Source organism: Amblyraja radiata, chromosome 25 (assembly GCF_010909765.2).
Source record: "Amblyraja radiata isolate CabotCenter1 chromosome 25, sAmbRad1.1.pri, whole genome shotgun sequence".
Classification (NCBI taxonomy): Eukaryota; Metazoa; Chordata; class Chondrichthyes; order Rajiformes; family Rajidae; genus Amblyraja; species Amblyraja radiata.
This window is the reverse complement of record NC_045980.1, coordinates 20,894,646-20,910,028: the sequence shown is the minus strand read 5'-3', so window position 1 is coordinate 20,910,028 and position 15,383 is coordinate 20,894,646. Positions and strand designations below refer to the sequence as shown.

Below are 15,383 nucleotides of genomic sequence, written 5' to 3'. Positions count from 1 at the left end.
CTCCCGCGGCCACCACCGCCAACACCAACACCCGCAACCACTGCAACTGTAGGCGATTCCCAACTGTTTGACCATTCCCGATATCAATTATCTTTAACTGAACGGTCTGAGGCTGTAATTCTGAAATGTGACCTAACTGTGACCTTGCACCCTAGTTACCCCAACCCCACATACGAGACAGGCTTGACTAACCTATGTCCTGAGATTGAACAGATGCCGTTTGAAGTCCTGTTATTCCTCGAGCACTAAGTCAGTGCAGTTCCTTTTCATTGACTGATTTTTCTCTCTCTATGATAATCACATAAAAAGTTCTTGTTACCAATCTAGCATTGTTTAACCTTATTTCTCCAATATCTCACTGCCTTGCTAAGGATGGCCACAAAATGCAAGAGTAACTCAGCATCTCTGGAGAACATGGACAGGTGATGCTTTGGGTCGGGACCCTTCTTCAGACTGATCAGAAGGGTCCCGACCCGAAGCATAGTCTATCCATGTTCTCTAGAGAAGCTGCCTGACCCGCTGAGTTACTCCAGCATATTGTGTCTATCTTTGGTATTAACCAGCATCTGCAGTTCCTTTTTATCCCATCACTACGTTGCTCACATATCGCACTCCCCTGCACCTGTCTTATTTAAACACGACTGTGAGGAAACGCGCACCACCAGATTCGGGGACAATTTCTTCCCAGCTGTTATTGGACATCTGAATCATCCTACCGCAACCAGAGAGCAGTGCTGAACTACTATCTATCTCTTCGATGACCCTCGGGCTATAATTGATCGGACTTTGCTGGCTTTATCTTGCACTATATGTTATTCTCTTATCATGGTAGACAAAAATGCTGGAGGAACTCAGCGGGTGAGGCAGCATCTGTGGAGAGAAGGAATAGGTGATGTTTCGGGTCTCGACCCGAAACATCACCTATTCCTTCTCTCCACAGATGCTGCCTCACCCGCTGAGTTCCTCCAGCATTTTTGTCTACCTTCGATTTTTCCAGCATCTGCAGTTCTTTCGTAAACATTCCCTTATCACGTATCTGTACACTGAAAATGGATCGATTGTAATCCTATCCTGTCTTTCTGCTGACTGGTTAACATGCAAAAAAGCTTTTCACTGTATCTCGGTACACGTGACAATAAACTAAACTACAAAGTTTAATCCATTGCTCTGGCTGAGATGGCCGCTGGTGTCTCTGACACCAGGAGGGGGTGTCTCTGACACCAGGAGGGGGTGCCTCTGACACCAGGAGGGGGTGCCTCTGACACCAGGAGGGGGTGCCTCTGACACCAGGAGGGGGTGCCTCTGACACCAGGAGGGGGTGCCGCCGAGCAGCAGAACCAAGCGGAGGTGGAGTGATATTTATTTCCATGTTCCTCCTATTGATGAGCAATCTGCCAATTTCAGGCAAGTCACACACACATGTAAACGAGCTGAGCAACAACCTGCAGAGTCCCCGGCAGCCAAACCTGCCTTCAATTTTTATCAGTCAAAATATTGTACTGCTAAAACCTTGAATAGTGTGAATATTATTCTGCAAATTGGCTTGTTATTTACCCAGAGAGACGCCTCCACTCTATTATGAGGTTTCGGTGCGAGATCTCTCTGATAGATACCAAGGAATTATGAATTTCCCTCGTGCCCCACCTCTGCTACCTACTTGTCCTGCTTGAGTGTGTTTTGCAGACTGAGATCTGTATTTTATAACATTCCCTTCCTCTGCATTGTTGATGTTTACATTACACCCCTTGCATCCCCTGGGACACTGACACACTCTCTCTCCAGCTCCAGTCACTGGAGAGTCATTAGAAGCACAGCTCCTCACTGACTTGCCTCCTTGCCAACCCTAATTGAAAAGACCAGCCCCCTGTTTAGTGTCTGAGAATGTACAGAGAACATTGAAGAGTACAGCACAGGAACGGGCCCTTCGGCCGACAACGTTTGTGCCGAGCATGATGCCAAGTCATCCATGTTCTCCAGAGATGCTGCCTGACTCGCTGAGTTATGCCCCTGTCCCACTTAGGAAACCTGAACGGAAACCTCTGGAGACTTTGCGCCCCACCCAAGGTTTCCGTGCGGTTCCCAGAGGTTTTTGTCAGTCTCCCTACCTGCTTCCAGTACCTGCAACCTCCGGCAACCACCTGCAACCTCCGGGAACCGCACGGAAACCTTGGGTGGGGCGTAAAGTCTCCAGAGGTTTCCGTTCAGGTTTCCTGGGACAGGGGCATTACATAGAAATATAGAAACATAGAAATTAGGTGCAGGAGTAGGCCATTCGGCCCTTCGAGCCTGCACCGCCATTCAATATGATCATGGCTGATCACCCAACTCAGTATCCCGTACCTGCCTTCTCTCCATACCCTCTGATCCCCTTAGCCACAAGGGCCACATAATAATATATCTTTTATTGTCATTGCACGTCAGTGCAACGAGATTTAGTCAGTGCAACATCTAACTCCCTCTTAAATATAGCCAATGAACTGGCCTCGACTACCCTCTGTGGCAGGGAGTTCCAGAGATTCACCACTCTCTGTGTGAAAAAAGTTTTTCTCATCTCGGTTTTAAAGGATTTCCCCCTTATCCTTAAGCTGTGACCCCTTGTCCTGGACTTCCCCAACATCGGGAACAATCTTCCTGCATCTAGCCTGTCCAACCCCTTAAGAATTTTGTAAGTTTTGTACTCCAACACTTGTGCCATGTTATGATGCCATGTTAAACTGATCTCCTCTGTTGAACATGATCCATAACCCTCCATTCCCTTCACTTCCATGTGCCTCTCTAAAAGCCTCTTATACACCATTATCGTATCTGCCTCCAAAACCACCCCTGGCAATGCATTCTAGACCCCTGCCACTCTCCCCGCACATCTCCATTAAACTTTTTCCCTTTCACTTCATAGCTATGTCCTCCAGTGATGGACATTTCCACCCTGAGAAAAACTGTTTACCCTATCTATGCCTCTCATAATCTTATATACTTCTATCAAGCACTGACATTCGTCGTAACCTCTGGAGGAGGGCCTTATTTAGCATGAGTTAAAGGGCTCTACCCTACCTGATCCACCATCTTCATCTGGACAGGTACCTTCCTAGTATCATTATTGTAGCTCCCTCACCTCCACGCCTGCCCCTGTGCTATGTTCTCAGATTCACCCAAACCTGGCCCCCTTTCATCTGTACGACTCTCCATCAGCTATCCATGTTCTCCAGTGATGCTGCCTGACCCTCTGAGTCACACCAGCAGTTTATGTCCTTTAGGAATATAAAATGAAGTAAAGTAAAATGAATAAAGCTTTCAGAGAATGATTCCAAGAATGAGTGGGTTAGCATATGATGAGCACTTGGCAGCACTGCGCCTCAGGAGTTTAGAAGGTTGAGGGGGGACCTCCTTGAAACTTACAGAATAATGAAAGGCATAGATAGAATGGATGTGGAAAGGATGTTTCCACTGGTGGGAGAGTCTAGGACCAGAGGTCATAGCCTCAGAATTAAAGGGCACTCTTCTAGAAAGGAAGTGAGGAGGAATTTCTTTAGTCAGAGGGTGGTGAATCTGTGGAACTCATTGCCACAGTGGGCTGTGGAGGCCGTCAGTGGATATTTTTTAAGGCAGAGAGAGACAAATTCTTGATTAGAACGGGTATCAAGGGTTATGGGGAGAAGGCAGGAAAATGGGATTAGGAGGCGGAGATCAGCCATGACTGAATGGCGGAGTAGACTCGATGGGCCGAATGGCCTAATTCTACTCCTATAACTTGTGAACTTGTGAAAATAGTTTCTTGAAGAATTGGACAACATGGACTGTACACAAGATATGCAGAACTACGTGCAGCATTGTAAAAAGTGTAGATTCCTCAAATAGTTGTGTCTGTGCATTAGATGCAGTTATCATCAACTGGACTGAGTGTGATGTGATCAGAGAAGTGGTTAACAATTGGTCCTGGAAAACCAAACATCAGAGACATTCCCTGACCCAGTGAGCTGTAGTTTAAATGACCACGTCACGGTCATCAGACCAGGTTTCTATGTTGCGTTGAGCACCACCATACAGCTGAACATGCTGCATTGCCTCTGTGTTCAGCTTGCTTCATTAACACATTGGAAACAGTGTGTTGAACACTTTAGTGATCCATCCACTAAAACATCAAGATTACTCTCATACCATTTAGCGCACAATCCACGTCAGACCTCCTTGTCTTTAGTGTGCTTTCCTTTAGAATATTGCTCTGTTTCTCCCCACAGCTCCACCAAGTCCTCGTTCAACTTCAGACTGGCGAGAAAGAACAGGACTTTTGTACAGCACCCATTCAACTGTCCATCAGCGTCCAGCTCTGGCGACTGCCCGGATGTCACGAGTTCCTGGCCGCTTTAGGTATGATGCAACTTAATATTTGATATGTAGCAGTGGACTGGAGATTTGCTATACGGGTCACCCATTCCTTTTATCAATGGTGCCTGTCCTGCTGAGTTTCACCAGAATTTTGTGTCTACCATCCGCAGTTCCTTCCTGCACATCCTCCCTTGGTTTCCAATCATTGCCTGTCTCCTCCTCTGATTTCCCTGGTCTACGATGCCTCTGTGTTTTCAGAAGCCCACTTTCTTTTCCATCGCCCAACCCAATCGTTCAATGTTCTACGACATAGCTTCATAAAGACCGGTTACGCTGCAGGATGAGCCTGCTGCTGGTGCCGTTAACTAATACAAAACAGGCCAGTAGTCGGGGTTTTTACGGTCGTCCCATGTGCAAGGATAATCACCTTCCTGCATCAAGGCAACTAACATCCAGTTTGGGGATGATGCATCTAAACTTGTGAAAGTCTTGGATAGAGTGGATGTGGAGAGGATGTTTCCCCTAGTTTGGGAGTCTAGGACAAGAGGTCATAGGCTCAGAATAGAAGGACATTCCTTTAGGAGGAATTTCCTGCGTCAGAGGGTGGTGAATCGGTGGAATACATTGCCAGAGAAGGCTGTGGAGGCCGTCAATGGATATTTTTAAGGCAGAGATAGATAGATAGATTCTTGATTAGTACAGGTGCCAGCGGTTATTGGGAAAAGCAGGAAAATGGGGTTGGGAGGGAGGGATAGATCAGCCATGATTGAATAGCAGAGTAGACTTGATGGGCCGAATAGTCTAATTCTGCTCCTATCATTAATGAACTTAGGAATAAAGAAGGTTTGGGGGGATATGGGCCAAACACACGCAAATGGGGCAAGCTTAGATGAACACTAGGTTGACATGCTTGAGTTTGGCCGAAGGGCCTGTTTCCCTGCTGTATGACTCTATGTATCCATGGTAACATCCCTCTATCAAAGTATGCCTGGCCTTACACTAGTAAATGTTTCTACATTATGCAAGAACTCCGTTGGGCCGAATGGCCTAATTCTGCTCCTATCACTTATGAACATGATATAGTAGAGTATGGAACAGTAAAGCACTGGATCAGGCCCTTCGGACAACAATGTCTGTGCTGAACATATTGCCAAGTTAAACTAATCTCCTCTGCCTGCCCGTGATCCATATCCCTCCTATCCGCATATTCATGTGCCTATCTAAAAGCATCATATCTGCCTTCACCACCACCCCTGGCAGCACATTCCAGTCACCCACCACCCTCTGTGTAAAACAAAACCTGACCCACACATCTCCTTTACACTTTGCCCCTCTCGTCTCAAAACCATGCCCTCTAGTCCTTAACATTTCCACCCCGGGAAAGATGTTCCAACACTCTCCCATATCTATTCCTCTCATAAATTTATATATTTCTATCAGGGCTCCCCTCAGCCGCTGTTGTTCCACAGAATGATTCGACAATCCCTTGTGCCACCTTATTTTGACACCACAGGGGAAAGTGAGAAGGTGGATACATAGCGACGCATAAATTTAACCAACTTGTGCATCTTCTTCAAAACATTTTCATTCTTGAAGTGACATCGTGGCTTGTTCTACTCATCAATTCATGTCAGAAGTCTGGGGTTTAAAACAGAATATTTTTTAAGATTTTCTCTTTTAACAGGAAAATTGTAATTATTTCCTTTAAATAGACATTAAATTGACACTCACTGCCTCTTTAATTCAGAGGAAGATGTGGAAAGTTGACAAAATCTTTCACTATTTTAAAATTGCCTTTTAAATATGTGAGTGACTCGGAGTCGGGCTTGGCTGATTATTTCTCCGCTCTTAATCATCACAGCCATTATGGTAAAATGACTTTGAAAAAATTATCTGCCGTGCTGTTACCTTCCGGGAGCGAGCCATTTACTCTGTTTAATTTGCTGCGCTTTCAAATGCACTGTATCAAAATATCAGTCTGCCGAAAATCCACATTCTCAAGAAAGTTATTTGAATAGACCCTTTCTAAATAAACTTATCAGATCCCATATCACTCCTGACAGGATGGGGAATTAGTTTTGTCATCCTTCACTTTTCTTCCCTGACACACTTTTGTCTTATCAGTGACACAGGTGAAGGCTGTTTCACTGTCAGATGCCCAGGGTGGGCTCCTGAATCTAAATTAGAAGCAAGTGATACCATTAGAAACAGGTTTTCTCTCATTGGCCTGAACACTTGTTTGACTTGTGACAGTGATACATGAATGAAAGCTTGCCGTTTTGAGGTGGACAATATGTGGCGGTGTGGCTTTAGAGTTGCTGCCTTACAGCCCCAGAAACCCAGGTGCGGGTGCTGTCTGTACGGAGTGTGCACGTTCTCTCTGTGACCGCGTGGGTTTTCTCCGGGTGCTCCGGTTTCCTCGCACACTCAAAAGACGAGCAGGTTTGGCTTCTGTAAATTGTCCCTAGTGTGTATGATAGAACTAGTGTACGGGCGATCGTTGGTCGGTGCGACCTTGTGGGCCGATGGGCCTGTTTCCACACTGTATCCCTAAACTAAACTAAATATTATATATCTCCAGTGTCATTGGGATGGCACGTAATTGACTTCCTTTTGGGTCTTGGACTTTATTTGCTTGAAGTAAGAACAATTAAATTAACATAAATTGATCAGTAACTCCATGCATTATGTGAGAGTGTTCTTGGCTTGTTGCAAGTAATCGATTGTTCATTCCAACTCTGCTAGTAGGATCCAGCAGCCAAGTACCTGTGCGCTGTCCTCAATTCTCCTTTCCTCTGCTCGGGCCTTTGCTTCTCCTGAACACACCAACTCTTGACGAGAGTTACATGGGCGGCACACAGGCGCAGAGGGCAGAGCCACTGCCTCACAGCACCAGAGACCCGGCTTCAATTCTGACCTCGGGTGCTGTCTGTGTGGCGTTTGTATGTTCTCCCTGGCGCTGTGTGGGTTTCGTCCGAGTTTTCTCCCACATCCCAAAGACGAGAGGTGCTGGAGCAACTCAGTGGCTTCCACCTATATTCCTTCCTCTGGCTTCATACAGTGGCTTGCAAAAGTATTCATACCCCTTGAACTTTTCCACATTTTGTCACGTTACAACCACAAACGTAAATGTATTTTATTGGGATTTTATGTGATAGACCAACACAAAGTGGCGCATAATTGTGAAGTGGAAGGAAAATGATACATGGTTTTCAAATTTTTTTACAAATAAAAAACTGAAAAGTGTGGCATGCAAAAGTATTCAGCCCCCTTTAATCTGATACCCCTAAATAAAATCCAGTGCAACCAATTGCCTTCAGAAGTCACCTAATTAGTAAATAGAGTCCACTTGTGTGTAATCTAATCTCAGTATCAATACAGCTGTTCTTTGTGAAGGCCTCAGAGGTTTGTTATAGAACATCAGTGAACAAACAGCATCATGAAGCCCAAGGAACACACCAGACAGGTCAGGGATAAAGCTGTGGAGAAGTTTAAAGCAGGGTTAGGTTATAAAAAGATATCCCAAGCTTTGAACATCTCACGGAGCACTGTTCAATCCATCATTCAAAAATGGAAAGAGTATGGCACAACTGCAAACCTGCCAAGACATGGCTGTCCACCTAAACTGACAGGCCGGGCAAGGAGAGCATTGATCAGAGAAGCAGCCAAGAGTAACTCTGGAGGAGCTGCAGAGATCCACAGCTCAGGTGGGAGAATCTGTCCACAGGACAACTATTAGTCGTGCACTCCACAAATCGGGCCTTTATGGAAGAGTGGCAAGAAGAAAGCCATTGTTTAAAAAAAGCCATAAGAAGTCCCGTTTGCAGTTTGCCACAAACCATGTGGGGGACACAGCAAACATGTGGAGGAAGGTGCTTGGTCAGATGAGACCAAAGTTGGAAGTTTTTGGCATAAATGCAAAACGCTATGTGTGGCGGAAAACTAACACTGCACATCACCCTGAACACATCATCCCCACTGTGAAACATGGTGGTGGCAGCATCATGCTGTGGGGATGCTTTTCTTCAGCAGGGACAGGGAAGCTAGTCAGAATTGATGGGAAGATGGATGGAGCCAAATACAGGGCAATCTTGGAAGAAAACCTGTGTTCAAAAGGGAACTGCAGATGCTGGAATATCGAAGGTACACAAAATTGCTGGAGGAAATCAGCGGGTGCAGCAGCATCTATGGAGCGAAGGAAATAGGCGACGTTTCGGGCCGAAACCCTTCTTCAGACTGAAGAAGGGTTTCGGCCCGAAACGTCGCCTATTTCCTTCGCTCCATAGATGCTGCTGCACCCGCTGAGTTCCTCCAGCAATTTTGTGTACCTTGGAAGAAAACCTGTTGGAGTCTGCAAAAGACTTGAGACTGGGGCGGAGGTTCACCTTCCAGCAGGACAACGACCCTAAACATACAGTCTACAATGGAATGGTTTAGATCAAAGCATATTCATGTGTTAGAATGGCGCAGTCAAAGTCCAGACCTAAATCCAATAGAGAATCTCTGGCAAGACTTGAAAATTGCTGCTCACAGACGCTCTCCATCCAATCTGACTGAGCTTGAGCTATTTTGCAAAGAAGAATGGGCAAAAAATTCAGTCTCTAGATGTGCAAAGCTGGTAGAGACATACCCCAAAAGACTTGCAGCTGTAATTGCAGCGAAAGGTGGTTCTACATAGTATTGACTCAGGGGGGCTGAATACTTTTGCACGCCACACTTTTCAGTGTTTTATTTGTAAAAAAAATTGAAAACCATGTATCATTTTCCTTCCACTTCACAATTATGCGCCACTTTGTGTTGGTCTATCACATAAAATCCCAATAAAATACATTTACGTTTGTGGTTGTAACGAGACAAAATGTGGAAAAGTTCAAGGGGTATGAATACTTTTGCAAGCCACTGTAATCCACTCTTCTCCTATCCTTATCTCACATTTTTTTTTGTATTTTCATCTCCAGCCTTTGTAGACTTACTCCAGCACTGTGTGTTTTTTTGTTTTGCAAACCTGCTCCTTTTATCTTCCCCTTCCCTTCAGCTGATCAGTTGATGGGATGGAGGTCCAGATCCCATTGTGAATGTAACAATTATCCCATTTCTACTGTGTGACTTCCAAGTTTGCTGCTTCCATGGCCGATTGCATCCTAACCCCCACCAGCAGCGGTTGTTCATCTGTCAACATCTCTTGTGCTTTTATTAATGCATTAATTTCTTGTTTACATCAGTCACCCCATCCAATTAGTCTTGCCTGTCTAGTCCAATTAAACCCTTAAGCACCCCTTAATCCATTGCATCTCAATCAGCATGTGCATGGAACCTCCCAATTTCCTTGCCCGCCTCTTATTGGGAACATAAGATGTGTACGTAAATCATAAAAATCGCCAGTGACCCTTAGCAGTCATTGCTTTGTGTATTTTCATAAAGTTCCTCTCCTTATTTTCATGGTCATTGGCACATGTGCGAAGCAGACACATTTCACAGCAGGTGACTAACTAGTGCAATGCAAACATAGGCAAATTTCAAGCTGAAGAAATCTTGAAGTTGAACAACGTCCTCACACCCAAATGCCATGCCTACGCTCCAATCTGCTCGGAGAGTAAGCAATTGTAACTTGTACAAAAGAGGTCCTGTTTCAGACGTGACTGGCATGGCAAGGATATTTAGTGGTTGTTGGCCATTTTGCTTCCATGCAAAATAGAAACATAGAAAAAAGTTGCAGGAGTAGGCCATTCGGCCCTTCGAGCCATCACCGCCATTCATTATGATCATGGCAGATCATCCAAAATCATTATCCCGTTCCTGCTTTCCTCCCGTATCCATTGATTCCATTAGTTAGCCCTAAGGGCTATATCTAACTCTCTCTTGGAAACATCCAGTGAATTGGCCTCCACTGCCTTCTGTGGCAGACAATTCCACAGATTCACAACTCTCTGGGTGAAAACATATTTCCTCATCTCAGTCTTAAATGGCCTATCCCTTATTCTTAAACTGTGTTTGGGAGAGTCCCTGGTTCTGGACTCCCCCAACATGGGGAATATTTTCCCTGCATCTAGCCTGTCCAATCCCTTAAGAATTTTATATGTTTCTATAAGATATCCTCTCATCCTAAATTCCAGTGAATATAAGCCCAGTCAATCCATTCCAAATAGATGTACATTTCAATAAGTAAACGTACGTGTTGATAGAGGAAAAAGTGTGAATAACCCTGAACTAACTGCTCTTAACGCATTGATATGTAACAGATCAAAGTTCCTGGCACAGGAGTGAACAATGTGCCAAGGACTATGTTTAAACTTGAATTCCTAATAATACATAGAGGAAAAGTTGCGAGAGAGCATGTTGAGAAACTTTGGGAATGAGACTTCCTACTATGGGCCAGTTTGCCTGATTCATTCCAGTGGAAGCCTCGTCCCAATCAGGGGGCAAACACAGAGAGGCACGGAGTGAAATGATTCTCAGAAGTTGCAGTTCGTTGTCACATGATTGGCAGGATGATAGAGGTGGAGAGTCATACAGCATGGAAACAGGCCCTTTGGCCCACCTTGTCCATGCCGACCAAGTTGGCATACTGGGCTATCCCATCTGCATGCATTTTGAACGTAGCCCACTAAACCCTTTCTGTCGGTAAAATGTCATTTATAAATCGTAATTGTATTAGTTTCTATAGCTTTTTCTAGCAGCTCATTGGAGATAAGGACTATTATCTTCTTCATATCGAGTCCACACACAAGATTAGAAGTTGTTCAGCCAGAGCTGGACACACTTCTCAGCATCTGCATACAATGGTGTCTGTCTTGTGCTTCTTGTGCGTGGTGGTGGAAAGATTGGTGGAAACGTGCACGCTCTTTCCTTGACCCCATGGTCTGAGTGAAAAAGTGTCATCTTAAATCTCTCCCCTCTCACCTGAAGCCTGTGCCGTTTAGTTTTAGAATCCTCTATCTTGGGAAAAAGACTGAGCGTTCATGTTATCCGTGCCCCTTACGATCTTGTACATCTCAATTAGGTCACCCCTCAGCTTCCTGCAATCCAAAGAAAAAAGGTCCCAGCCTACCTGTCAGAGGACGCTGTTGAGCCAGGTATTCTAAGCACATTTAAAAGGCTTTTCCACAGGAACATGGATAGATTGGGAAGGTTTAGAGGGATATGGGCAAAAATGGGCAGGTGCGACATCTTGGACCGCATGGCCAAGTTGGGCCAAAGGGCTGTGTGATTCTATCCAACTCTCCACATAACTCAAGCTTGCAAGACCATGTAATGATAATCTGCAGTGTTGGATAAATCGCGGTGTGCAATACAGTGAGGATGTAACAAGCTGATACCCAAACACGCTAACGTTTCTCTGTGTAAACCCTTGTCTAGGCTTTGACCTGTGTGAGGTGGGCCAAGAAGAGGTGGTGTTGAAGACCGGGAAACAGGCAAACAGGAAGACCATGCACTTCGCTCTCCAGTCTCTGCTGGCACTCTTTGGTGAGTTGTGAAACGAACGCCGCTGCAACTGAATCATATTGCATGGCATATTCTCGAGGGTGTCAAGGGTTATGGGGAGAATGCAGAATAATGGGGTTGAGGGGGCAAGATAGATCAGCCATGAGTGAATGGTGGAGTAACTCGACGGGCCGAATGGCCTACTTCTGCTCATATGACATGAATTTATGAAAAGCCGATGCTGAAAATGATTCCCTGTTGATCCAGATCGATACTGTACAATCCAACGAAAGTTTGCAATGCAGAGACAAGGAACTGCAGATGCAGAATCTACTCCAGATGAAAAGTTCTGGCCCGAAATGTCACCTATCCATGTTCTCCACAGATGCTGCCTGACCCACTGAGTTACCCCAGCACTTTGTGCCCTTTTGTGGAGACTGGATTCTTCATCAGACATTGCTGATGAAGGAATGGCATCTATGGAATGCAGCTACAGTTTAAACAGCTTCAAATATATCACCACATTTAGAGGCACAAGGAACTGCAGGTGCTGAAATCTTGAACAAAATACAAAGTGCTGGAGCAACTCAGGCGGTATCTGTGGAGAGAATGGACAGATGACTGAAATAGAGAGGTGAGGGTGGGACAGAGCAGGGGCAAGTGATAAGTGGATATAGATGATGGGCAGGTGGAGATAGTGACAAAGGCTGGAGGTGAAAAGCAGACAAGAGGGTGTCACAAGAGAGAAAGATGAGAAGTGAAACGCAAAGCCAAAGGGTGGGAGGGGGCAGGCAGGGAGGGATTACCATAGGGAAATATGGTACTCGGGGATCGAAATGAGCAAACAGAGGAGGCGAGGGGATCAGGGTGATGAGGGTGGTGGGAGAAATGGGTGCACAACGTCTGTCGTGGGGTAGACTGATGCCCCCCCCCCCAATCTTTGCACATCCCCAATCCTTTCAACTCGTCACTTTAATTTCATGCTTCATATATTTTGTGTTTTATGACTGTTGGCAGATCAATTTCCCTCCTAGGATAAATAAAGTTCTATCGTATCGTACCGTATCGTACCAGGTTAGAGGATGGGCCGGGGGAAAGAGAGGGTGTTATTACTTGAAATTGGAGAGATCACAGTACTTTTTCGCCATGGAGCCAGGACACTTTCCCAGTTGCACATGTACACACTGCCTCCTCCCCCCCCCGCTGCTGTTACAACTTTCAATGGGTTTATTCGCTGCTGAACTTATCATAATCACATTGCCTAAGGCCCACAAAATAAAAATAAGACCCCTGTACACGTATCCCATTGCAACCATTTCATCCTGAATCAATGCAAAGTCGTGTGATCTCCAAAGGGGAAATAAATATTTAGGAAGTAAGTGTGTTAAAATATATGGAGAGAAAGTGTGGACAAATTTGATTCCGAGTACAATGAGTTTCCATGACCAGGAACATGTAAGATTGGGCCTACTAGTCTGTATTCCTTCTCTAGACCAATGTGGGCTTTACTTTCGACTTTTGAGCTCCAGGGTGGAAACATATCCTTCGGCCCACCAAGTGCGCGCAGGCCAGCGATCACCCTGTACACTAACACTAGTCCTGCACACTAAGGACAATTTACAGAAGGCAATTAACCCACAAACCTGTCTGTCTTTGGGATGTGGGTGGAAACCGGATCGGAAATCACACGCAGCGGCATGCAGACTCCATACAGACAGCTCCCGAAGTCAGGATCGAATGGGGTCTCTGGGGCTGTAAGGCAGCAACTCTACCGCTGCGCCACCATGCTGCCCCCAAATAATAATATTCATAAAGAGCAAAACAGTCCCATAAAAAGGTTTCTGGCAGCTTCTGGCTCCAGTACAGTCAATAAATGCTGTAAAAGTATCAGCTTAGCTCAGTCGGTAAGATTCTTGACTAGGATTTCCCGATACGTGGCATTGATTGAAGAACAGGTTAGTTCAGACGCAAGTAAACCTCCTGGTTCCGAGTTATAAGAATGGAAGAACATTTTGATGAAGTGCACTGTGATACAGTTAATGTATCATGTGTAATATTGTTTTGCGCAGTGACTGTACGTGCCAGTACAGCATAACGGCCCTTCCGAAAGTTGTCGTTCCGTGCTCAGTCTGTGTGTGATGACGTAACCTCAGGCTGCCAGTTAAATACACTTATAAATGGAATGCTGCATTGTTTCAGGTGCTGCCGATTGAATGAAGTCTCAATGGGCACTTCATTGTTCCGTTTTGGGAAATATGACAATAAAACACTCACGGGACTACTTGTTCCCGCACTTAATCTTTACGGCAAAATTGGAGTGTTGATTGTGCGTGGACATAGAGGCGCCAGTAAACGTTTCAATTCAAAATCAAGTTACGTTTATCAACAATCTTGTTTCCATCAATAAACCCCCTTTTCTCTTTTGATTTTGCGATCAATCAGCTTCTATTAATAACCAAAATGTATAAAATCAACTTTCTAGTTCAATAAAAAGAAAAGATCAAGAAAGTCTAGTTTTTAACTTTTTAGAGGTGCCGATAATGGTACAAAAAAGGCACTGTGCAAAGCAATATTATTTACGATCCATTAACTGCATCACGGCACACTTCACGAAAATATTCTTCTATTCTTATAACTCTGAACCAGAAGCTTTACTCTACATTGATCAATTGCCTCAGGAAATGCTATTATCTAATGCCATTTGTGTACTCTGTGATTGAATTTGAATGAGAACCTGATCACGTACTTGGAATATAGGTACAAAATGCTGGAATAACTCAGCAGGTCAAACAGCACCTCTGGAGAAAAGAAATAGGTGACGTTTCGGGTCGAGACCCTTCTACAAACATACCTGGAATAATGGATTTGCACCTCTGTCCCTAACTCCAGTTCCACACCTCTGTACCTGCCATGTATATTCACCTGGCCCGCAGACTCCTGCGGCTTGGAGCGCTGGGTCGGTCTCCATTAAAGGCCGCCAACTCCATGACGTTAGGCCACAGTGGGGATGGACCCGCCGCCCAACCCCCCCCATAAAACAAACCAAGGAATACTAAAACATACTTTTAACACATACTAAAAATAAAAACAAAGAAGAAAGGACAGACAGACTGTTGACGAGGCAGCCGCTGGTGGCCTCGTGGCTGTCTGCAATCACCCGGCACAGTTTGACCGAAAGCTGCCAAACAGTGGGTTTTTTAAACAAATCCGTGAATAATTTAATAATTTTTGCCCCGGGATCACTCGACCTTTGAACGAGGATTGTCGTACAGAAATTGCATTTGTTTTAAAATGCAATTGCACAGCCAAAATGATCCATAATACTAATCGTAAAAGCGAGCACACATGGAGGGAACGCATTTATTTATTCTGTGTTATTTTACAATCTGATTCCACTCGGCAGCGGAATAGGCTGAGGAGTGGAACACCCAGTACATTATCAACTCCAGATTTGTTGCTTTCAGTTCGTTCAGTGCTGTAACAGATGAGTAACCAACCCCCAGATAAAGAAGAAGGTGTCTGCATAATTAGATAAGGCCACAGAGTACATTCCAATTTTATATTTGAAGTGTCTTCTTGGATATCCACCAGAAATATTATAAATTGTTTTGTCATTTTGTTTATTAATGTGTGCGGCA

General features: G+C 44.9%; 1 protein-coding gene across 4 annotated transcripts in view; it reads left to right on the top strand.

Annotated features, from left to right (window-relative positions):
* Positions 1-15,383, top strand: part of ttc28 (tetratricopeptide repeat domain 28) — a 530,600-nt gene that overhangs the window by 510,665 nt on the left and 4,552 nt on the right. For all 4 annotated transcript variants that reach the window (XM_033043376.1, XM_033043375.1, XM_033043374.1 and 1 more), the window contains 2 exons: positions 4,236-4,365; positions 11,680-11,787. In XM_033043376.1, coding sequence (XP_032899267.1) covers positions 4,236-4,365; positions 11,680-11,787 — 238 coding nt within the window. The remainder of the gene's footprint in view (positions 1-4,235; positions 4,366-11,679; positions 11,788-15,383) is intronic.